This window comes from Hippoglossus stenolepis, chromosome 5 (genome assembly GCF_022539355.2).
Source record: "Hippoglossus stenolepis isolate QCI-W04-F060 chromosome 5, HSTE1.2, whole genome shotgun sequence".
In the NCBI taxonomy this organism is placed as follows: Eukaryota; Metazoa; Chordata; class Actinopteri; order Pleuronectiformes; family Pleuronectidae; genus Hippoglossus; species Hippoglossus stenolepis.
In genome coordinates, this window is record NC_061487.1 from 5,610,448 (window position 1) to 5,635,123 (window position 24,676).

At 41.2% G+C, this 24,676-nt stretch overlaps 2 protein-coding genes and 1 pseudogene across 3 annotated transcripts in view; 2 read left to right on the top strand and 1 right to left on the bottom strand.

The window, feature by feature from the left end:
* Nucleotides 1-1,030: 1,030 nt before the first annotated feature.
* slc13a1 (solute carrier family 13 member 1) lies at nt 1,031-18,441 on the top strand. Its single transcript, XM_047339943.1, has 15 exons — nt 1,031-1,135; nt 1,752-1,880; nt 2,704-2,840; nt 4,779-4,945; nt 5,263-5,302; nt 5,445-5,526; nt 6,172-6,329; nt 6,513-6,632; nt 7,449-7,547; nt 12,109-12,210; nt 13,073-13,170; nt 13,295-13,392; nt 13,941-14,102; nt 17,385-17,522; nt 17,681-18,441. The coding sequence occupies exons 1-15, from the start codon at nt 1,031-1,033 to the stop codon at nt 17,822-17,824; spliced, it is 1,779 nt and encodes a 592-aa protein (XP_047195899.1). The 3' UTR covers nt 17,825-18,441.
* LOC118109085 lies at nt 14,826-16,341 on the bottom strand (annotated as a pseudogene).
* Nucleotides 18,442-20,770: 2,329 nt separating the features above from the next.
* Nucleotides 20,771-24,676, top strand: part of cadps2 (Ca++-dependent secretion activator 2) — a 226,908-nt gene continuing 223,002 nt past the window's right edge. For both annotated transcript variants that reach the window (XM_035157552.2, XM_035157556.2), the window contains exon 1: nt 20,771-21,382. In XM_035157552.2, the coding sequence (XP_035013443.1) occupies nt 21,041-21,382 (342 nt within the window). In that variant the 5' untranslated portion in view covers nt 20,771-21,040. The remainder of the gene's footprint in view (nt 21,383-24,676) is intronic.

Below are 24,676 nucleotides of genomic sequence, written 5' to 3' on the forward strand. Positions count from 1 at the left end.
AAAGATAAATCAAAAGTCCATAAAACAGAAACATAGAAAACAAAGAAAGTAGTGAATGGTGGTTTCACTTATTTAAAAAGAAGTTGTTGCGTCCTCCATCCTTCATTAGTGTGTCCCAGTAGGTGACATCCTGTATCTGTATCACTGTACATGTCTCAAAGGAATAAAAGCAGTAATAATAATAAGAAGAAGAAGTCCTTTATTAGTCCCGCAATGGGGAAATTTGAAATGTTACAGCAGCAGAAGACAACACATAAGTAGCATGCAGTACTTGGGTGAAGGAGTATAAAGAATTAGAAATATACAACAATATATAGAAAAAATATATAAATGTGATTAAACCAGTGTATACAGTGTAAAGAAATAGTTTCAACAATACAAAGAATATTTTCATATTTTCAGACGCTCTTACATTTTGAACTATCCTCAAATAAGATATCCTCAGCTTATAGTCAGGTAACAAGATCAGGTTCACCTCAGAGATGGGTCCAAGACATTTGTAGCCTAGTGTAACAATGTAATTATACAGCAGCAATATGTGTAACTGAGCACAATACGCAATCCCCCAGTAGTAATTCACTTTGGATAAAAGTGATAAATGAGTAGATGTAAATGTAACCTTTCAGCATGGGTCCGTTTTTGCAAACCCTTACCTGCAAGGACCTTAGCCGTTACCATAATTCAAGCTGCAAGGTGCACAAATAGAATTAAACGTGACCCCAACTAATATTGCCCTTCTTAAGTGCCATAAATGAAAGGCTGTGTAGCATTACTATCTCACCGTTGTGCAGGTACAGAGATAACCAACGATTGTAGTGCTGGTTTGGTGTCTTGCTCAAGAAAATTCCAACAGATATGGGCACCTAACCTGTGACCTCTTTGAGGCTTGAGTGTCTGAAAAGGAGGCCAACCAGGTTAATCATCATCTGCTTTAAAGTCTTCCAACTAAACAGCCCTGAGGTTACAACTGGAACCAGTGGGAGAAAAGAGGGAAAAGAAGATAACAAGAGAAAAAAAGAAAGATCGAAAAATGCTAAAGAGGTTGAGGAAAGGATTGTGGAACTATCGCAACTTCACCCTGATTGTCCTCACACCACTGCTGCTGCTACCTCTTCCTGTTGTTGTCGGGACGAAGGTGAGTCTCCTTTGCATCTCAAAAACTGGACAATAATTTTAAAAAGTCTATCAGATTAAGTCTTTCAATCAAAGCAAACTGAATTTTTATTCACCTTTGCTGCCACGGCACAGTGCACATATTCACCTCAATATCATCTCCGCATTGCATCTAAACTGCCAGTCACTCTGAAGTGTGGGAGGTGACGTTTCTTTCTCTTTTTTCGTATAGATGCATAAATTAATCAACTAAATTAACAGTGGATAAAAATACAAGAGAAACACTCTTTGACAAATTTGAAAAATAGCTGGTGAAGAAAGTGAAATGTCTTAAAGCAACATGTTTTTCTTACTGGTGGAGACCTAAAGCCAGAACTAAAAGTTGTGATTAAATATATTGACAAACAATTTGTAACAAGAGGGAATTAAATAAATAAAAAGTAATATGTATCTTTGACAGAGGAAGTTAGAGGGACTACAGACAAAAGCACAAGACTCAGCTATATGTGGCTGATTGGTTTGTCTCTGGATATGTATTTCTATTGATGTCAAAATGATAAATCCATACACCATTGTTCTTTCTTAAAGTCTTATATTCCACATAAATGCAACATTATCTGTGTGTTTTGGTTCTGCAGGAGGCAGAATGTGCGTTTGTGTTGCTGCTGATGACGACATACTGGGTGATAGAGGTGATTCCACTGTCCATGACCGCCATGCTCCCCGCCATCCTCTTTCCTATGTTTGGCATCATGACTTCTACAGGCGTGAGTGTATCTCCTTGTTAGCTGAGCAATTTATTCGTTTTCAACTGAACGTGTATTTTCAGCCCTAAGTTGTGGCTGAAGATCCTCTTCCTGGAATTTAAAAAAATGCCTTTAGAACCCAGTGCTGGGAGGCAGGGCTGAGACATCTCCCCCTACACACACAGAAATCTTAAATGCACAAACACAAACACACATATGACATACCAAATAGCTTGCTAAAGCTGAATCATCCAAGTTGTCTAGCAATGAGCCAGGAGTCCAGTACCAGATTTACTAGCCTCCAGTTTCCTGAGGCCAAAGACCACAGTTGTTCTGTGCTGAGACAGTCGGGGCAAAACTGTGTCCGAGGAAGGCGGTAGTCCCCAACAGTTTGAACTGCTGACACAGGCGGCTGTCTCAGAGACTCAAATGGTCCGTTTGTAAGTGAGAGAGCCGAGGGGCAGGAGAGGATGGTGGACGTCTCTGAGTGGTTGACAGTGTTTTGGATTAGTGGTTTAGTTTCAGCATAGATTTGGAAAAGAAAGCAGCTTTCCAGATTCCCACTCACAGGAGAAGAACTAACTGAGGTTAAAAAGTTAGGGAGGCAGCCTCCTTACGTAGTTTAACAATGACGTAAATAAGAATAATACTTTGAACTAACTGTTGTGTTTGTTTAATTTAGGTTCATTATTGAATTTGTGCATTTGTTCATTTATTTATTCATGATTTATCTATTCATTATAATGTGTTATTTTGATTTCAATTACTGGGTTATAGTTCTCCATTTATTATTATACTTGAATAGCCTTAATCTCTCATTACTCTGTCTCTGTTTCTCCTCCAGGTGGCAAAAGAGTACTTTAAAGACTTCCACTTCTTGCTGGTAGGCGTCATCTGCCTCGCCACATCGATTGAGAAATGGGGTCTTCACCGCAGAATCGCCCTGAGGCTTGTCACCATGGTGGGGGTCAACCCTGCATGGTGAGCACCACCCTTCTCTGCTATAGGCCCTTTTCACAGAATATACACTGTGATGTGTCACAGAAGGAAAAGCACAGGTGTAAAAACATCAATTTACAATGGCAGTATTCCATTATACCTCTACTGTTTCAGGGTCCTGGTAATTAAGGTCCATGCTGGCTCACTGTCATGTCTCCCTGGAACACTATAGAAAAAGATCTATAGGATGGGTTTTAATTATGTAGAGGGTAGCATATGTCTACAGTGTTGGACAAATTACTAGAAAAAACAGGCAAAAGTAATATGCTAACACACTGGCAAAGAAATGTGGTATGTTATTTACTAGTTAACGGAACTACTAGTTACTAGCTACAAGTTAGTTGCTCACATGTTTACCCCAGTTCCATCAGGTGCCCTTTAAAAAAGGACCACCAAATCCAGATCGATCTGTGATATAGACACAGGGCCGAGCTAATATATCAAAGTAACAGCGCTTTACTGAGTTACTGAATTAACTCACTGTGTGACTCCCTCAACATGTCAAACAGCAGAAGAAAATCAATGTTTTGCCCCAGATGTCCACTGTATGGGTCTCTCTTGTGTCTTTCCAGTATATAGTTTGAGGTTGTTTTGTATTGTATCACACATATGATCCTCTGTGGCTGGACCGAACTGTCCAACCTAATTAGGTTGATATACTACCCCACACAATCCGAAAATACTGCACACATTCACATCTTACATTTTAAAACAGATATTTTTCTCTTCATTCTGGCCACCTTGTTGGTTTGGCTGGGTTAAACAGTAGGTGTTACAGAGTTTGTGGATGCTCCTGCTCTGACCTTCGAATCCTCTACCTACAACACAGAGCTCATTCTCATCTGAAGAAGCCTGGGAGCACTGTGAGGATCATGTTCTTTGATTTCTCCAGTGGGACAAACTGGAGCATGCTGGAGTGGACCTCCACCTCACATCCTGGATATTGGACTACCTGACCAACAGACCCCAGTATGTGAGGACTGGGGACTGTGTGTAGGACGACAGGGAATACAGAAGACTGAAGCAGGACTTTGTGGACTGGTGCCAGCGGAACTGCCTCCAGATCAATGCGGGGAAAACTCAAGAACTGGTGCTGGATTTCCGCAGGCGCAGACACTCCCCCCCGACAATGGTGAAAATCCAGGGAATGGACAAAGAGTTAGTGACCTCTTATAAGTACCTGGGTGTTCACCTGAACTATAAACTGGATTGGACTGATCATGCAAGTGCACTGTTTAAGAAGGGGCAGACTGTATCTGCTCAAGAGACTGATGTCTTTTGGAGTGCAGGGGGCGCTCCTGAAGACTTTTTATGACTGACTGGGAGAGACTGGATAGACTGGTCAGGAGGGCCAGCTCGGTCCTGGGATACTCGCTTGACTCAGTGGAGGTGGTGGGACAGAGGAGGATGATGGCGAAGCTGTCTTCTCTGATGGGAAACCAGTCCCACCCTCTGCAGGACACCATCACAGCACTGGGTAGCTCCTTCGGCGATAGACTGACTCACCCTAAGTGTCTCATCATAGTTCGTTCCTTCCTGCAGCAGTGAGACTGTACAACCAGCTCTGCAAATTAAAAACTACATTCACCACAATTATTACGGACTGCACTTTAACACTTTAAGTCTCAACTGTGCAATATTCACTGTGATATATTCATCTGTCTGTGCAATATAAATGGTTCATGTGCAATCCATTCACTGTACATATTCTCAAACTGCATATATTTCTTCCTGTCTTTACACTTATATACTAGTTTAATTACATTCATATTTTTCTATAGTTCGATTTCTTTTTTTATATTCCTTACACTTAAGTTGCATGATACTTATTATTTGCTGATGTCTTTTTGACACTTGCTGCTGTAATACTGCAAATTGTGGGACTAATAAAGGACTTCTTATTTTACCTATCGTCTGCAGGTTGTTGTTGGGCTTCATGTCCGGTTGTGCCTTCCTCTCCATGTGGGTCCACAACACCTCAGCTGTGATGATGATGATGCCCATCGTGGAGGCGGTTCTCCAGCAGATCCTGGGAGCCAAGGAGCGGGGATGTGTCGGTGAAGACAACCCCAACCTACAGCTGGATGGTATCAGATTTTCAGTTGATTCTCTTTCTTATACAGAAGAATATATATGGAGACACAACAAAAATAGAGCTACTATTATAACAGTAACAAGTATTAGTACACATATAATAGAATTTAAAGGGATAGTTCACCCAAAATGAAAATTCACTCATTATCTACTCACCACTATGCTGATGGAGGGTTCGGTGAAGTGTTTCCAAAAATCCAAGCATCATTTTTATCACAGGTTAACTCCCATTAAATCATCTCTCACAACAGAATCACCTTAAAATAAGAAATGAGAGATGTTAGCGTCAGTCTGTCCTTTATTTTTGCAGATAATGACGACCACATTGACAAAATGAAAGAAATTGTGAGGTATGTGACACCTCATGTTTTTTGACGTTCACTATTGCCCTGCTCTGTTGCCTTCACTGTCCCTCTGGGTTCTGGATGTTCTAGGTTCCTGGGATTAGGGTTCATCTTGTTCATATTCATACTACAATCCTCTGTTTGTCAGTAACAGGAAGGATCTGGAAAGTCCTGAAGAAACCTTCACTGGTGTTCAGATACATTCACTGCAACAGCCTGCAGCAGCTCAGGTACAAAAACCACTCCACAAATAAAATCACAGTTTGTCATTATATTTGTCAGATTATTGTTACTACTGCTGCTAGTTATAAATTATAGTGATACTACTACTGCTTTCTTTGCTGCTACTACAGCTACTGCTACTTTTGGTACTGCCTTACTACTACTACTACCACCATCAATACTATCACTACTACTGCTGTCATTACTATTACTATTAATACTAATAATACTAATAATATTAATAATAATAATCCTTATTATTATTATTATGAATCCTAATATTTACTATTATTCCTATTCTTATTTTTATTATACCCTTTGTTTATGTAGCAGGATAAAAAATAACGTTTCAAAGTGCTTGCAAAACGAAATGATGAAAGCAATTAAAAAAAACTTTCAAATAGAACATTATTATTTACTTTTTTTAAAAGCGAGATGAATCAATGAAAGCCATTTTTTATTATTCAATTTTATGACAATTATTATTTATACAATACTTGTTTGTCTACTATTACAATCTTTATATTTATATGTGCCTGTATATTTATTTCTTTAATGACATCACTACTACTACCACTATTGCTTGTGTGATAACTACATTCACCTAATGCTGCTTTTCATGGGTCATTTGTCCCTCTGTGATGTAACCGCAGGCTGCAGTGTGTCCACCTGCAGCTCCCAGTAAGACCAAGCAGGACCTCATGATGTGTAAAGCCATGTGTATCGGCATCGCCTACTCCTCCAACATCGGCGGCATTGCCACGCTGCCTGGAACCTCCCCCAACCTCATCTTCTCTGAATACCTCAACCAGTGAGTGGTCCAGTAAACTTGTTTGTATGTAAATTAAACAGAGAAAGATGACAGCTCTGTAAGCATTTGAAACAAATTACAAAACAAATTAAAAGTAACTTGTTCTATGTTACTTGAAGATTAAGAGCTTTTGTGTGCATTTAAAAAATAGCAGTAAACCTCAAAGACTGTCTTAACATTCAGGATTTACCCAAACTGCAACTGCATTAACTTCGGGAACTGGCTCTTGTTGTGCCTGCCCATCAGTGTGATCATGCTGCTGCTCACATGGATATGGCTCTACTGGCTCTTCATTGGCTCAGAGTGAGTGTCAACGCACCTTCTGCACCAATAATCATTTCCCATCTCAACTTCTGTGTGTTGTGACCAAGTCATACCTACCTGTTTACATCAGTTTTTTGTTTTGTTTCACTTACTCTATGATATCCTCTTTATTGATTCATAATTATGATTAGAGTAACAAGTGGAGGATAATCGTTCATAAAAGTTACAGCCTAACACATGAAATCTTAGTTCATAGTGGCTGTGGTGCTTCCAAGCTTTTTTTCAAACATTCTTGAAGGTTTAGTCCTTTTAAAAACATCATTTCACTAGTTTTAGCTCTTGCTAGGTGTAAATAGAAACTAAATAGAAAACATAAACAACTTAGATATGCTATCTATGCAATATTTATTCAATTTGTCACATTTTTATCATGTTTTTCGTAAAATAAAATCTTGCTGTTCTGATTCCTTACTTAAAATGATGATGAAAGACAAGGAATATGTCAGTAACTGGTTCAATATTTGATAAAATCTCACAATTCTATGATTGATACCTTTCATTTTAAAACAACCGGAAGCTGAGACATGAGTGTGAAGCTAATGTTAGCATTAGCCTTGGGATGGTGTCAGAAAGGTTAATGATGAGCGCAGCTGATCCTCGCACATGATCAGTAATCTCCCCATTAGCTGCTAAACACTGTGTGCTCTCAGTGTGGCTTTAACCAATCACAGATTGTCATTTATTTCACTGTGAGCCTTTCACTGTCGCCTATCAATAATGTAATCTGTCTGTCACACACACACACACACACACACACACACAAACACACACACACACACTGTCTCATACACACAGCTTCAGGTTCCTGTGGCGATGTGGAGGGGAGCATTCTGAGAAAGAGAAGGCAGCAAGAAAAGTTATAGAAGACGAGTACAAGTTGCTGGGACCCATGAGGTGATCATTCATTTATTTATTCATTCATTCATGCAATCAGTTTCGTTATTAATTTATTTATTTTCACATTTCTGTTCCTGTCAGTTACTCACATGTGCACGTTCAACCGAAACTCTCATTCATTTTGAATGTGATGACATCTTACATAGTGGTTCTGTAGCTTTGCTTGACTTGTGCTGTTGTTGGTAGAAGTTGAGAAAAGTGGGAGCAGCAATTTGCATTGCGTTGCACTCTAACGATACGTAGTTATGCACTGTGCAACCGCTGTGTACGTGCTCTGCAGTAGAGTGTTAGTAGTTAGTAGTGTGATACTGTGTGTTACTGTGTGTTAATGTGTACAGCCAGTTAACAGCACCGGCCAACAGTTTGCAGGTGATGCATTCAAGGGACTTAAGGAATCAACGTAGCTACCAATAGCTTCAGGCAATGCATTTAATCTGTAACTGGGTACACTACGGAAAATATCCTGGGTTACACTATTATTATTTTTATTTTCGAAGGCAGAGTCATTGATTGACTGAAGCAATTTGGTCGTGCACTTAACACTAAAGCCTAAGTCCTCCTCACGTCTGCTTTCTGCCATTATTATTATTATATTATCTATGGCAGAGTCTTGAAGTGATTGAAGCAATTTGGTCGTGCACTCAACACTAAAGCCTGCCTCCGTCTTACGTCTGCTTTCTGCCACAATTATTCACATTTTTCATTCTGGATTCATTATAGCCGTAGCAATCAAAGCACTATCTTCAAGCATAGTCTATTTATATTTCATCTACTTTTATGACTATGGGTAGAGAGAGAGTGATAGCTTGTACCAATAAAGTAATATAAGGCTGATTTGGTCATTTAGGATCGACACTACTTATTTTTCGCCATCTGTCTGACAGAAGTCATGGGTGTACATGTGCGTATACTTATAAAGGTTAAAATCCATAGAAGCATAAAGGCTGGCAGTGGTATAAGCCACACAGCTACAACTGACACAATTGACAATGGGTGAGTTAGATTTACAGAGTGTGATATTAGAGATACCAAGGTGGTGGGGAGCTACTTCAGAATTATCCCTCGTCATTAGTGAGTTCTCCTCAAACAGTTCTACAATATACTGTCACTTTTTATTGTTTGTGTGCTGGACGTTGTGTGCAGAGCTTTTTATAAACAGTCTATGGTGCAGAGTGAAGTTAGAAAACTTTATGTTCATCCAACCTGGTTCATCTGCAGGGAAGATTTTAGTCAATGTTTTTCATAAAATGAAACTGAATTTGCTTCATTACTGCTATCATGTGTGGTTTACGTTTAAGTTAGAAGAATATACTTAACTTATTTTTTCACCCATACCTGCAACAGGTCTGTTAAGCATTGACGCAATCTTCAGACCCAGGTTCAAAACTTTTCAAAATAAAAGCTCTTTAATTATGCCTTAAAGCAATGCTGCAAACAAAATGAACGTTGTAATTTTACTTTGAAGACAAAATGCCAATCAGAAAGTGATTCAATGAATGTCTTTGCCATGACGGAGGGGACCATCCGCTGCACCTGTGTCAGTCTCAGTCCAATACAGTGAAAAAAAAAACAATGCTGTGGTTTATAGTAAGATGAACTACAGCAGTAGAAGATTAACACATTAAGGCTGTTTGGGGAATTTAATGTGGTGGTCTCTCCACCGCTGAAACATAACTTCATAACTTAGCACTTGTAGCACTACTATGAGAAACAGAAAGAAAGAACAAGGATTAGCATATCGTTAGCCTATACCTGCCCTGATCATGAGCATGAGTACCCTAGTTACTGATTGGCTTGAACAGTGTTGTGCTGTTCGTGTCGACCAGCTTTCTTTGTTTCCAAAATACAGAGCCAGGGATTAAACTCGAGTTTTCTCCAGTGCACACAGAGTGTACAGCAAGCAGACTGTGAGGAGGTATTAGCAGAATTTGCTAAAAACTTAACTGATATAGCTAACCCTATCTTTAATTTTTTTTGTTTGTTTTTACTGTTAGCTATATGGCTTTGAGCAAACTAGCCACACATCATTGAATACATTTTGAAAATTGTGTACTTCAAAAATGCTTAGAAAATTAAAAGTCTGAACACATTGTAATATTTATTTATTTTTCAAAGACTGCTTGCACTTCAGGGGCCAATCAGATTTCAGCTGGGGCATGTGCCCCCCTAGCCCCGCCCTGAATCTACCCCTGCAACACAGCAAGAGGAAAAGGATTGAAGAGACTTTGGGAGAGGTTTGGGCACGGATGGCAGGAGCTTCTGTGAGGTTCTGTTTTGAACTGAAGAGTCTCTTTAATCGAGCACAGAGGCAGGCAGGTAACAAGCTGGGTGCTTGCTGAGACTGAGCCTGTGATCCAGTGAGCTGGAGATAAGGCAGGCAGGTTGGCCCTGGCGATCCACAGCGTGTCAGAAAGAACAGTCTATCGACAGTTCCATAGAGCTGCGGGGCATGGATCCCTCATTACAAAAGATGAATGCACATTTTAGAGCTCAGTGGTGCAGAAACATAGGCACTGGTGTGTGTACACATGTGTGGCAAAGGGGATGTGGTTAGATGAGTCATCCTTCGCCATGTTCTCGACAAGCGGGCGAGTGCATGCTTGACGTGCATCAAGAGAATGGTAGAGGTCTGACTGCTTGGCTCCTACAGTGTGACAATCCAGAGGGCACGGGGTTCATTGAATGATTTGATGAGTATGAAAGTCTAATGAATCATCCCCTGTGGTCTTCACAGTCAGCAGTCAACTGAACAACAAATGAGCCAATACATGGTCTTCAATTCACTACACCTATATGTATTCATCCTTGGAGTGTGCATGTTCTTTCATGCATCTATTAAAGGTTCAGTGTGTGGAATTTAGTGACATCTAATGGTAAAGTTGCATGTTGCAGCTGAATCCCCCAAAACACAAGGATTATTTTATATACAATTTCTGCCAATAGATCCCTTTCAACTAAATCTTATGCACTGAACCTTTAAAGGGGACATAGCATGCAAATTCCACTTTGTTAGTGCTTCTACAGGTTAATGTGGGTATCTGGCATGTCTACCAACCCAAAAACTCTGGGAAAAAAGCTTTTCGGCGTTTTGTTATAGTTCCTCCTAAGTCAAGCGTCTCATGCTTAGGCGACTTCGATTAGCCTGGTGTAATCGTAACAAAGGAACTGGAAGTCTCCTACATGGTCTTGGCCCTCCCACCCCCCGTCCCCCACACTCGTTACTTCGGGTTTACACGGAGGCAGCGCAGCGCCGTTCCCAAGCACACAGCCGGGCTGTTCACACGGGGCGAGCATTTCTCCGCTGGTCAGCCCGCGATTCATCTCATGGCATTTGTCTGGATCGTTGGGACTGGGAGGCTGCAGCAGCTGCTTTCAAGGCGACCTTCGCTCTCCCACGTGCGTGAGCTGGAATTTGTGTCAGCGCCCGCAGCTGGCAGTGTGGAAGACTTCCGCAGTGTTCAGCGCTTCACTGTAACCCCAGAACCCGACATTCAACGGGTACAACAACAAAGCGGAGAAAGCAGAATCGCGGGCTGACCTTATATACAGTCTATGGGGCTGACCAGGAGAAATCTTTCGTCCGTGTGAACAGCGAAGCGACTCTTGTAGTGGAGAAGCGGCTGCGCTGCCTCGCAGCGGTCTTCCACACTGCCAGCTGTGTGGAAGACTTCCCGCAGTGTTCAGCTCACCACTGTATGCTGGGTTACAGTAGTTACGCCGGTGCAGTAGTTCGCCAGTTACAGTAATTCGCCGGTACACCGGACGAGCGCAGCTGCGAGCAGCGCAGCGCCAGTTCTCCAGCACGCAGCCGCCTGGCTGTTCACAGGCAAGCATTTCTCCAGCTGGTCAGCCCCCATAGACTGTACATATAAGATCAGCCGCGATTCTGCTTTCTCCGCTTGTTGTTGCTTCCGTTGAATATCCGAGGATTCGGGGTAAATGATGGTCTTCATAGCCCCCCCACCTCTCTTTCTCTCTCTGTCTGTCTGCTTGTGTGCTTGTAGTGGATGGGCAGAGGGGACATTAATTATGTGATTGGGAAAATTAAAACTCCAGGACAACAAGGGAATACAGAGTATGGGATGCATATTTGATAATTTATATCATATAAAATATGTAATTTATATCATTTAAATCATGGGGGAGAGGGGGAGGGGAGCTGGCTCATTAGCATTTAAAGGAACAGGCACTCAAAACAGGTCACTCTGTGGGAGGGCTGTTTTTATACAGGAGTAAAAAGAGGTGCTGTTTTATATGATCCTTGTGGTATTTGACCAAAGTATGTTACAGACATTTCATTAAGACCCCAAGGAACCATATCAACTTGTGGTAAAATGGGCATGCTATGTCCCCTTTAATTAATTTTGGTCATTTCACAAGAATTATTGATGTATTCCATCATTCATTCATGTACTCACTTATTCACTCTTTCAGGCAGTTGTAAGATTATTCATTCCTGCAATTATTCATTGGAATGTTCATTAATTTACTCATTGATTTTATCAGCCAATAATATACATACGTTAATAGATTCATAATTTCATTTCATTCCCTCCAGCTCTCAGGAGATCGTCACTGCGGTGGTTTTCCTGCTGTTGGTGCTGTTGTGGCTGACCAGATCTCCAGGGTTCATGCCTGGCTGGGCTTCACTCTTCCCCCAGTGAGTCTCATCCATGTGTATATTACACTGGAGTTTATTTTGACTCAGTGGAGCAGCAGATTAAACCACTGCTGAAAGCACTGATTCCACCTGTTTGATTTGATAAAAACTTGAGTGGCAATCGGGTTTTTTTGTATTCATTTTTTTTATGAACGATGCTCTATCTGGAGCCACAAGGAAACAGAGGTTGCAATCAAACATTCATTTTATTTTGTCCTGAGTTATATGAATGATGATTCTCACAATGATTCAAATGATAACTGCCATGGTTCTAAAAGAAAAGAAAGACATTACACAATACTGTCCAAACCAACCATAAATTCAACCTTGAGTCAAGTACAATACTTGCAAACAAGAATACAATTAATATTACAAATGATGATTAGCTGAACACTATTAAACAAATTAGATGAATGGTTAGGTGTTAATATTCTCCATGTCAACTCTTACACATCAAAATCCAAATGAATAGAAATAAACTGCAACTTGCAGTGAAGGTAAAAAAAAGACACATCAGCATCACCACCAAAAACTCAGTGTAGCTGATATGTTTGGAGAACAAAGAGGAGGAAGTCCAGGTCCAGGCCCTGTGCCACCACCAGTATACTTCCTGAAGCTTTAAGAAGTTGAGGGAAATAAACCTGCAGGTTCTAACAATATTGTATTTGGGAGGTGTTTGGATTACTTGTTCAGCAGGACACAATAGGCTTAGGACTGAGAGCAACACGCTGGCAGGGGAAGTCAATTTATTTAGAGATAAACAGGTTATTGGTTTTGGTCTTTTCAGGGGATGTGTCGAACACCTGACTGATGATTTTGGAAACAATGATGATCTTCTTTCCCCTGTTCTTGTCTTGATCAGTCACTCAGGCTACATCACTGACGCCACCGTAGCTCTTCTGCTGGGCCTCTCTTTTTTCATCTTACCTGCCAACGGACCCTCCCAAAAATATGGTAATTTCATGTAATATTACAATCCAGCTTGTCACTTCAGTGTACTGTAAAAAAAAAACATGCCTACATAGAGTATTTCTCCCTGTTATTTTCTGCTCATGTGAGCAAGATATTTGAATCTCTCTCAACCCAGAGGCCATGATCTCCTGGAAAGAGTTTCAGGCCTCGATGCCGTGGAAAGTGGCCTTGCTGGTTGGTGGGGGCTTCGCACTCGCTGAAGGCACAAAGGTGAGGTGCGTCTGTCTGTGTCAAACTTGAAAAAACATCCACCATGGGTTCGTCATGTGCAACAAGGTGACTGATGTCTAAATGTATGATGGAAAAACTGACATTGTTTGAATCTCTACAACTTGCTGACTAACTTAGTTTTGCACAAAGACTGGAAACAAAGGAAAACAGCTAATCTGACTGTTGAGGGTAGGGTTGGTAAGTTGTATCTACCTATCTATCTATCTATCTATCTATCTATCTATCTATCTATCTATCTATCTATCTCACTGACAGATCTGAGCAAATCAAAATCAACGACCTGCATGACTATATTCATGTTTGCTTCTTTTGGTGGTTAAAGAGGAAACACAGTTTCTTGTAATTTTGAAATAACTGAGCCTAAATGGGCTAAAAGCCAGCATAAACATATGTTAAAACTGGCTTAGAAGTTCTAATGTGCCTGTGTGTGTGTGTGTGTGTGTGTGTGTGTGTGTGTGTGTGTGTGTGTGTGTGTGTGTGTGTGTGTGTGTGTGTGTGTGTGTGTGTGCGCGCGCATATGTCTGCAGGAATCAGGCCTATCCCTATGGGTGGCGAAATTGCTGACACCTCTGGGTGATCTGCCAATCTTGGCCACGATTGTCGTCGCTTGCATCATCGTCACCATGGTAACAGAGGTGGCCAGCAACGCTGCCACTATCACCATCTTCCTCCCCATCCTCTCACCTCTGGTAGGTTCTCACAAGCTCTTCAACACATCTGTGGTTTTAGTTTTTTTAATTTCACTCACCGGTCGACAGTGGGATTTCCAAATGCAAGACGTTGCCACCTTGTGATCAGAAACTAAATTAACTGATGATAGATGTTTTTCAGCCTAGATATTCAATTTTGAATAATTCTGTTTTAGTACAGTGGATTAAGACAAAATGAGAACTCAAACAGCATACTTTACAGAAGTACAGCATCATCTCTGCAGTTTCCATAACAATATTGATTCAACAGTCTTTATGCACAGCACCAGTTATGATATTCATAGTAGTAAGTAAACATGAGACGTACATCCATGAGGCAAATAAATTCATGAAATGGTTTCTCATTTTATAACAGACAAACTGTCTCACAGATATGCAGAGAAGATATTATATTAATATTGAACGTATCACGTGTCCAAATCGGACCAAATTCCGCCCTGCCCTTCATGACCACTAAGAATACACATGCAAATTGTAAAGTTGACAAGTTGTACGGTTCGTGAGATATGTGTTCCACATATTCGTGGAATTATAGGTAGATGACTTCTTATTTATAAGAGGAATTAATGTAACTGTGTGTTCAAGCACAAAGGTTTTTTTTATGCGATTCAATTCAGAAAACAGCAAAAAAAAAGCTATGTTAAGGAAAAGAATTTAAGCAGCGACTTCATCAACTGATAGTGTTCACATTACGACTCAGTGTCATTGACAGGAGAGATGATCAGGGTTTTTACCACCATACCTCTTATAGGGAGAGAAGAAAAGGTAGATTTTTTCATTGAAGGAGATTCGAGTAAAAGAGTAGATATGATCTGAATGATCAACGTCATAAAAGGAGATCAGACCCTCCTCATAATCCACAAACACACCCACCTTCTCAGGCTGCGACTGTGGAGGTAGACAGAATGGAAAAATAATATCAGGATCAAACTTATTTGGGTCTCTGAAACATACTGTCCAGAAACCCATCTCAGGAGACAACTTGATTTGTCCCTTTCTGTTAATCGTCTTAGTGACCATTCCTAAATACCATTCAGTCTTTTTACGAACATCAACCTCGTAGTAAAATCTTCCTGAGGAGAAACCCTGTTTTGTTAAGACGCAGAGGCAACAATCAAATCTCTGTGGATTGTCTGGCAGTTTCTTCTTTATATCATCATGTTTTACTTGTTTCCCATCATCAGACAGAATGAGCTTGGAATGTGCTGTGTCAGGATCAAGTGTCACATCTACTGTGTACTGCCAGACTCTCTCCAGCTCAGTATCGAGAAGCTTCATTATCTTCTCAGTGAGCGTCTCCTCCAGCCGATTCACTGCTCTCCTTACAATCCCCACATATGATGGAGGATGGACACTGACTCCTGTCCAGTCCTTGGTGGGTGGAGCAGTGTTAAGGGACGAGAAGCTTTGGAGGAGGTGGAGGTGGTCTTCAGAGTTTGCGAGCTGCTCCACCTTAGCGCTTCTCTTCTTCAACTCAGAGATTTCTTGTTCCAGATCATTGATGAAGCCTTCAGCCTGTTTCTCCTTCATTCTCTGCTCCTCCTTGATCGTCTTGATGAGCTCAGCCTGGCCTCTCTCAACGGACTTCCTCAGAGCCGTGAAGACCTGAACACCTTCTTCTATTTCTCTGTCTGCACTTGTCTTACAGAGCTCCACTGAACGTATGATCTCCATAATCTTCTGTCGTCTCTTTTGGGTCATTTGCTGAAGTTCATCCTCTCTCATGCTCAGCTCAGCCTTCTTTTCTTCATATTCTTCTTTCAGAGGAACAACATCATGTGTCTTGTGGTCTGAAATGGTGCAGAGCAGGCAGACACACACCTGGTGGGTCTTACAGAACAGCTCCAGCAGTTTATCGTGCTTCATACACATCCTGCCTTCCAGGTTCTCCACGGGGCCGATCAGCTGATGCTTTTTCAGGCCTGACACTGTCAGGTGCGGCTCCAGGTGAGTGTTGCAGTAGGAGGCCAGACACACCAGGCAGGACTTCAGGGCCTTCACTTTGGTTCCTGTGCAGGCGCCTGCGCAGCTCAGGTCTCTTGTAGAAAAGCTCTTTACAGTTGGGACAATAACACAGGACGTTAATATCCCAGTGTCCAGTGATGCATTTGTTACAGAAGTTGTGTCCACATGGTAAGGTGACTGGATCAGTGAACACATCCAGACATATGGAGCACAGGAACTGATCCTCAGTCAGCAGACAGCTGGCAGCAGACATGTCTACACATGGAGGAGAAAAATGAAAGAGTTATCATGCTGCACTTGCATTAAAATGCCACTGCATGATTACAAAAACCAAATTAAATAAATAAACGCTGGTTTAAACACAGTAGATATGAACTACTTTGCTCACCAGTGCAGCAGAGACTCTGTGTTGATGCGACCAACTTGATGAAGTCAGTTTAATTTTCTTTAGTTAGAATCAGAGAGCCCTGTCTTTAACTGCACCTCTGCTCTCAACCTGACGCTTCCTTCCTTAATGTGACACTAAATCACTTCTCCTTCTCCAGCAGCCCCTCCTCTAGGTTCTGCTCTGGCTTTTTTTTGGTGATAACAGTGACTTGATAACAGTGACATCACTTTTAGTAAAAGATTAATTTATTCTGGCACGAACTACCTGCAGACAACACCATTACACAAGCCAATAAAACGGTCAGAGAATAAAATTATGAATTCCGCCTTTGTCTTTGGGTCAATGTGCTTTTATAATCCTCCTTCACTTGTTGTATGAGTCCAAAGTTCAGCCCGCTGTAATGTTGATTTACCAACTCGAACGCAAATACAATTTCATAAATGTGTCTCTATCCACACTCTTTTTGAAACACACGGAACATTAATAGGATATGTCCTTGACCTGATTAGGATGATGTCCTTTTAGCACATAGGTAATGGCGGAGCTGGCTAATGTTTACAATCTAATTAGCTAAGTATGCTGATTTCTCCAGGAACAATAATGGAAGTAACTTCAAGACTTTTCTCTGAGTTTCAGATGTTTGGATTTTCTAAATATATTAATTTTTAAACCAACTCAATCCCAAAATCTTGAAGCAACCCATCCACCCTAATCAGCTGGTACAGTTTTTGTTTATTAAGTATAGGTGGAAAGAATGGATGGAAGATGTCTGGAGGTTCAAACTGTTGTGTATGAAATGACAATCCCACTTTTAACACTGTCGCTGTTCAGTGATAAAGCATTTACACATGATTAGTGTTTCACCAATCAGATTTTTGCCTTCCACTGAGCCTGAGTGATTTCTTCAGGCTGAGGCCATCCACGTCAACCCACTGTACGTCCTGATCCCCACTACCCTTTGCACATCCTTCTCCTTCCTGCTGCCAGTGTCCAACCCGCCCAACGCCGTCGTGTTCACTTATGGACACATCAACATCATGGACATGGTGAGTCCTGTCGTACACAGAAACAGGGTTGTTAGCGAAAAACTGTAATATACTGTTTCATCAAATCTATGCTGGCAGCAAAGTAAATAAATGCAATGTAAAATTTAATTTTATAAACAGACCGTTCAAACATGTCAACTGAATGATCATCGCTGCAGGTGAAGGCGGGGCTTGGCGTTAACGTAATTGGCGTCCTTGCCGTGCTGTTCGCTGTGGTGACATGGGGTGTTCCACTATTCACTCTGGATACGTACCCTGACTGGGCGCCGGTCCACCCTGGTTTTAACTCAACAATACCTTGAAGACTGGTCCCCAAGTCTGGTTCTGAATGAGAGGCCACCAGGGGCCTCTTGAGGGAGAACAAGATGCATGTGCTCTCACTCACCGAAAGATGAGAGTGTTTTTATTTGTAGATGGTGGTTTCTTTCCACCAACAGCACATGCTAACATTTAGGAGCCTCGGTTTTAAGACCAGTATTTAGTATAGTAGCACTGATAATTTAAATCAGGATTCTCTGTACATATTAATCATCGAAGAACTATAATTAAAGTATTATTCTGTTGTAATTTTTAGATATTGGCAACAAATCCAATGTGTAGATCCAAGAATTATGTGTCCAAAACCAGAGATATTTCATTTTTCTGTGCCATAAAACTCTGTTACTGCTGGAACTCAGTCATATGACAAGTTCCTCAAAGAACACATAATGTAGCTTATGTTGCTAAAGTTACTTTAGCAACAATGGAAGAAATTATGTGGTGTAATGTGGGAGGTGTAGTTTGATTTTACACCACATTTACTGTATGTTTCAGGCCCGGGTGCCAGCAAACAACCTCTGATAATCAAACTGTCCACTACCTGCTAACCACCAAACAGCAGACAGTTAGAGACCAGCTGGTAAATAAAGCGAAACATCCATCATCGAAGGAAACAGATTTCTTTTTAAGATTTGGGGCATCGACGGTACATATGCATTGTGTTGTGGACTAAAGTCAACCTTCACAGCATGTGTGTGTGTGTGTGTGTGTGTGTGTGTGTGTGTGTGTGTGTGTGTGTGTGTGTGTGTGTGTGTGTGTGTGTGTGTGTGTGTGTGTGTGTGCATATATATATATATATATATGTGTGTATATAGAATAGATATTGATTCATGAAAGTCTTCAAATGACTATGTCAAAAACATTTTTTTCACATTTAGGATTTTATTGCTGATTCGCTCAGGTCAAAACCTGATTAGTTAGTTCCAGTCAGTTTTCTTTTTTTCTTCATTTCAGTTTTCTTTTTGTTTGTTTATATGGTTCTATCATTATATAATATTTAATGATATAATTATGAATGTTGAAACTGGACTTGAACTGAAAATAAAACACCATGTCATTAAAAAGATTGAGCAATTTCTCTCTCTCTCTGTCTCTCACACACTCACACACACACACACACACACACACACACACAGAGAGAGAACAATCGTTTTTGTTGCGCTACAAACATCTTCTATTGTTATGGTTCTTATCTATGGTAAATTCACCAGAGAAACACTGACCTCTAGTGGCCTAGCATTCCTGAATTACATCCTTAAACACAAGCTTCTCAAACACACACACACACACACACACACACACACACACACACACACAAACAAAAACACACACACCTTCCATATATATATATATATTTTACCCATTTTCAATCCTTTTCAAAAATGTTTTTACCGTTTTGCATTTGTATTTTAGAGTTAACTTCTTTTTGGCCTTGTTTCTTCTAATTATTCTTCGTTATCATCAATAGACACGTCGTTATACACCTTTATATTTTGTTTATTTAGAATGATTTCCAAGCCTTGTTAATTTCCAAGCCACATTTATCTTAATTACATATGGTAATTTATGTATATTATTCTCACTTTATCTTTAAATGTTTTTCTGTCACAGCTCGTTTCCTTCCTTTCAAAGATTGTCTGTAACGTAGAGGTATAACACAGTATACACCCTATATGTGCTTTTCCCAGAAATCTTGATGTAATCATGCAGTAATAACATAATAACAAAGGTGTCCATGACAGTGTCTATGCCTCTGTGTGTGTGCGTGTGACATGATGGAAATCTGATTAAAAAGCAACAGAATACTGTGATTTCACACATTCAAACTTTATTGACATTTTACATCACTTTTAAGCAAAGATGAAGGGATGTGGGTAAGGATGAGTAGAGGTAGGGATGAGGGAGGGAGAAGGAAGGGAGGAGGGAAGAGAGGATGTGGGTAGGAATGAGGTAGAAGGGCGGATGGATGAAAGCTATGGAAAGGGTGGGTCAAAGAATCTGAGACAAATAGAGCGTGACAGGTTGAGCAGGTTGATGTCGGCTTGAGGTGATGAGAGATGTGATTGAGGAGTGGCCCAGGTCCTGAACCCAAGTTAATGAGTCAACTTCATGTTTTCAATTCAATTTTATTTGCACAGCACCAAATCCCAACATGGCACTTCACAGAGTATAGTCAAGACCTTACAATGTTATAGAGAAACCCCCCAAAAACTCCCTTTTAACAGGAAGAAACCTCTAACAGAACCAGACTCAGTGTGTTGGACCAGTTGGGGTGAGCAGAGACAAATGGAGACGAGAGGAGAGGTGGGTGTAAAAGAGGGGAGAGAAGAGAGAGAGGGAGGGGGAAAGAAAGGAGAGAGAGAGCAGGTACAGTGTAACCATCATATTTAAGCCCTGTCAGACAGTAATATTCATAGAGGTAATGATGTCATTAATGATAGCAGCACCAGTTAATAAAAACAACAACAACAATAGTAACAAAAACAACAATACTAATACTACAAAATAATAATAGAGGAGTAGGGTCTGGAGTCAGAGATACCTGCAGACTGAGAGAGAGACAGATGGAGACAACAAACTATGGGAGAATTAAAACATTAAACTAGTGACATGTAATAAAATGGAGGGGTTTATGATATTGATAAACCCATCTCAACTTGACAGCGAAAAAGCTACAGACTGTGAATTGAAAATGAAATATTAGGTAATAGTATTTGTATTTTCTTTACTTTTGTGATTCCCAACATTTCCTCCATGTTGAGTATTGCTGGCAGAAAGCAGCCTGTTCGCCTCACAGACCGTGAAGGATGCTCTGAAACACAGACAGAGTGAGACCTCTCCCCGGGCCTTGTATTATCTGTGTGTGCAGCTACAGGTTGCTCACCTGTGTGCAGGAGCGCGCACTCACAGCGCGTGAGCTCAGTGCAGCAGCAGCCAGCGGCGGCGGGCGCGCGCCGTCATTCCGACACATTGATCCCGGTGACGGACGCGCCGCGGACATGAACCCGGCGAAACTCCGCCTCAGCTCCGGGGTCGCGCCTCCACACTCGGCTCACAGCAGCGGGGCAGCGCTCCCGGTCCGCAAAGTGCAGCTGTTAACGCCACGTCGACTAAAACAAACAAACTAAGGCTCAAACACTTGTTTGTCTCTATCGCACCGGCAGCAGCTTTTCTTTTTGTCTCGTTTGCCGCCGTGAGCCATGCTGGACCCGTCCTCCAGCGAAGACACCGGCGGGGAGTCCGACCCAGAAGTTGTGGAGGAGGCTGCGAGGAAACCTGCCTCCTTGTCGGGGAAACGGGCGAACAGCAGCCGGGCGGGCGGCCAGCAGAGAGAGTCAGCCGCACCTGGAGGCGCCGCCGCTAAGGGTGCGAGAGACGGCGCCGATGCAGGTGAAGATGAGGAGAGGAAGGAGCGGGAGCGGATCCAGAGGGAGGAAGAGGAGAGGAAAACTAAACTGCAAATTTATGTGTTCGTCCTGCGGTGCATAGCCTACCCGTTCAACGCCAAGCAGCCCACCGACATGGCCCGGCGGCAGCAGAAGGTGAGTAAATGCAGCACACTGGAACTTGTGCACCTGTTGTCTGCTGTGGAGGGGTCCGCTAGCGAACTGTAATTGAGAATATGTCAATTTAAAGCTGATTGTCCGACCTGCCAAACATTTTGAGAACAAACAACAATCGTTTCAGTGTTCTGACAATCGTAGGTTCTATCAATTCATTTGGCTCATATTGTATCATCAGCAATCACTTGTTTCAACTAAATATTTACTTATCTAATCTAGTCTCCTGTTGCTTCCACATTGTTGTTGCGCCGAAACACTGCTGGACCGGCGACGGCCATCAGCACCAGCCCACTGTAAAAACTGTCAATATTTCTTAAAATAGATTAGCACAGTGTGTAAACTAAAAGCCGAACACGACCTATTCTGAACCTATTTATTGTTAGGCTGTGCACTCATTTGTGCAGTTTATTCCTATTTGGAAATTCTAATGTCAACCTAAAATTGAAAGAAATCCAAATGGAGTCTGACATAGTGGTAAAGACGTTCTAGGGAAGTGTCCGTTTGTTTGTTTTTAGCTTTGTAGATCTTTGCATTTTGTTTAACAGACCTGAAAATGAAGAACCAAACTCTGTAACACCAGCATTAGTACATCAAGTCATCTTATCAACACATGCGGCTCCCATTGGATCAGACATTGGGATAAATCACCAGCTCAGTAAACCATCACAGAAAACAAACATTTGAGCATATTTCATAAAATACCCTTTACCTTTTCTTATTTTAAGATTTAATATAATCTGGAGGCCTCTGCACAAGTAAACACTTGGGATTATAAATGCCCTCCAATATAAAAGTTGTTTCACTGGGGTAAATATAACATTAGATTGATTGAGACTCACTAACTGCTAATGAGGGTAGATCTATAAAATAGCCTTCATTTTTTGGTAAACACAAGGCTGACATGTTTGTGTTCTGTCTGAATTCCTTCAATTTTTGTGGGAGTGTGTGCTTTGTAAGAGGCATTGAAGTGTCGTCCTTGGCTGCAACACATTCAGTGGCCATTCGGCTGATTTGGTGAATAGCTCTCTTCTGGTTTGACTGTGTTAGATACAGATGAATGCATTTCTGCTGAGCTGCAGGGCAGCCTGGACCTGCAAGCGCTCACTAATAAAGCAAGCGGGGAAGCCAGTTATGACTGAAGAACCCCTGTGTATATGTCATCCCGCTGGGAAACTTGCTAATGAGTGTCTCATGGTGTTTGATTTCAATATGCAGACAAGGCATTCTCATTCACCAAAGATGTTTGTGTGAGTGATGAATCTGCTCTGAAAGAAGGCAGACGTGGTAATTTATTCAGTTTATTTAACTTCTCGAGTTTTCATTTCACCCAATTCTGGAAGTCCTGCTTCTCCCTGTTTGGTTTCATAGATATACAATGTGAGTTCCTAAAAAGTGTGAAGAATATTTAGCATTGATTTATTTTCTAAAGTTGCTGTATAGTCCCTGGTGGGAGGCTGCAGCAGGCATGTCTTTATGTGGTGGGTTGCCAGTTTGAATCCCTGGACTCCTGCCCAGCAGACTGCTCTTGATCACTGCAGGAGGGAAACGTCAATAGAACACTCTGAATGAAGGACCACTGGCAGAAGAGTGGATTTATCTGCAGAATAAGAAGTTATGCTGAGCCCACAGAAGGAGAACTGAGGTAATAGTGTGACATTAATAGGTATCAGATCAGAGAACAGCCAATGTCTCCATTGAATTTCCACACAGTTGTGATGAGGAGCACTCTGTTTCACTGAATCAGTATTAACACTGTTATTGACCTAAGCTGATCAGGTATTGGCCTGATTTCTCTTCTACTCTGTTATTGGCCGGTATAGGCTCTCACTGTAAAACCTGATTGATCTAAACAATCTAAATTACAGTATTTTCCAGTCTACACGCAAGCTACAACATGAACATTAGATGAGATAGAAATATAACTCACACTCAGTGCCAGCGATGCTCATAATACATAAATAATAGCTCGTGAAAACCAAAATGATCCCTGTTGGTTTGAATTTGCCTGTGGGGGTCTGCAGTCTCAGGGTTATTAATTATCTTGAGTCGGGATGCCCATTAATCATTTAACCAACAATTTTGACTGATTAAAGCAATTAGTAAAACTGTTGAGAACATCAGTACTGTCTGTTCTCTACTGTAGGTCTCATAGTTAACCAACTAACTACACAGCATGTCGACAACCAGTAGACAAGCTATCCACTAGGCAGAGGACTGTGCTGATTATTGTGATTATCCACTGAACCTAACCAGCTCAAGCACAATGTGTCTGTGTGTGTCTGTGTGTGTCTGTGTGTCTATGTCTAAGACAGATTCAGAGGACTCGCATATAAGCGTCTGTGTATGAAACCTGTGGTGCTGGTGTGAATATCATAACAACATGCATGGACTGCACAATATTGCTGTCTTTTGTGCTAACATGCCATGCTAGCTGTCTAGCTAGAGAGGAAGTGCACACAAAATAAAATCTACAACCAGGTAAACACATATCAGGTTCATTTTGATGTTTTGTCAGAACATGATTGGATTGGCTGGTGCCTACGCTGCTGCTTAAAAAGTTAAGCTTCGGTCATCTCCTCATGCACACAACACGAGCAAAGTGAAGCAATTGAATCAAAATGCAGTCTGTATACAAGTTTTTGGATTTTTGAATCACAGTTTTAGATTCAGATTTATAAATGTTACAATCCTAATCATAAGCCTTCACTCAGGAGCAAAAATCTGAAATAATGTGTAATAGTTATTCTAATAATAACCCATATTGATTGACTGCTACAGAGTGCTGGACAGCTGTTTGTTCAAATTAATATTGAAAGTATTGCGTGTCCAAGTCACACCAAATTCACTTAAAGGTTCAGTGTGTAGAATTTAATGACATCTAGTGGTTAAATTGCATGTTGCAGCTGAATAGCCCCCCCTCCCCCAAAAAAACATGAAAGAAGCTGTGGTAGCCTTCAGTTGTCATAAAAACTCTAAGGGTGTTTAGTTTGTCCAGTTTGGACAGCTGTAAAAAACATGGCAGCGTCCGTAGAGAGGACCTGCTCCTGATGTAAATATAAAGTATTTAAATATAAAGGGCCAATTCTCAGGGTAAAGAAAACAACAATTAGTACAATTTAGATAAAACACACTAGTGAAAACATCACTAGGATTATTTTATATTCAATTTCTGTCAAGTGTGAAGCTGATTGAGATGAACGATACTCGAGATATGCAAGCCACAGACAAACAGAGCCTACTGCTGCAATACAATCTCACTATTTACTTTAATTT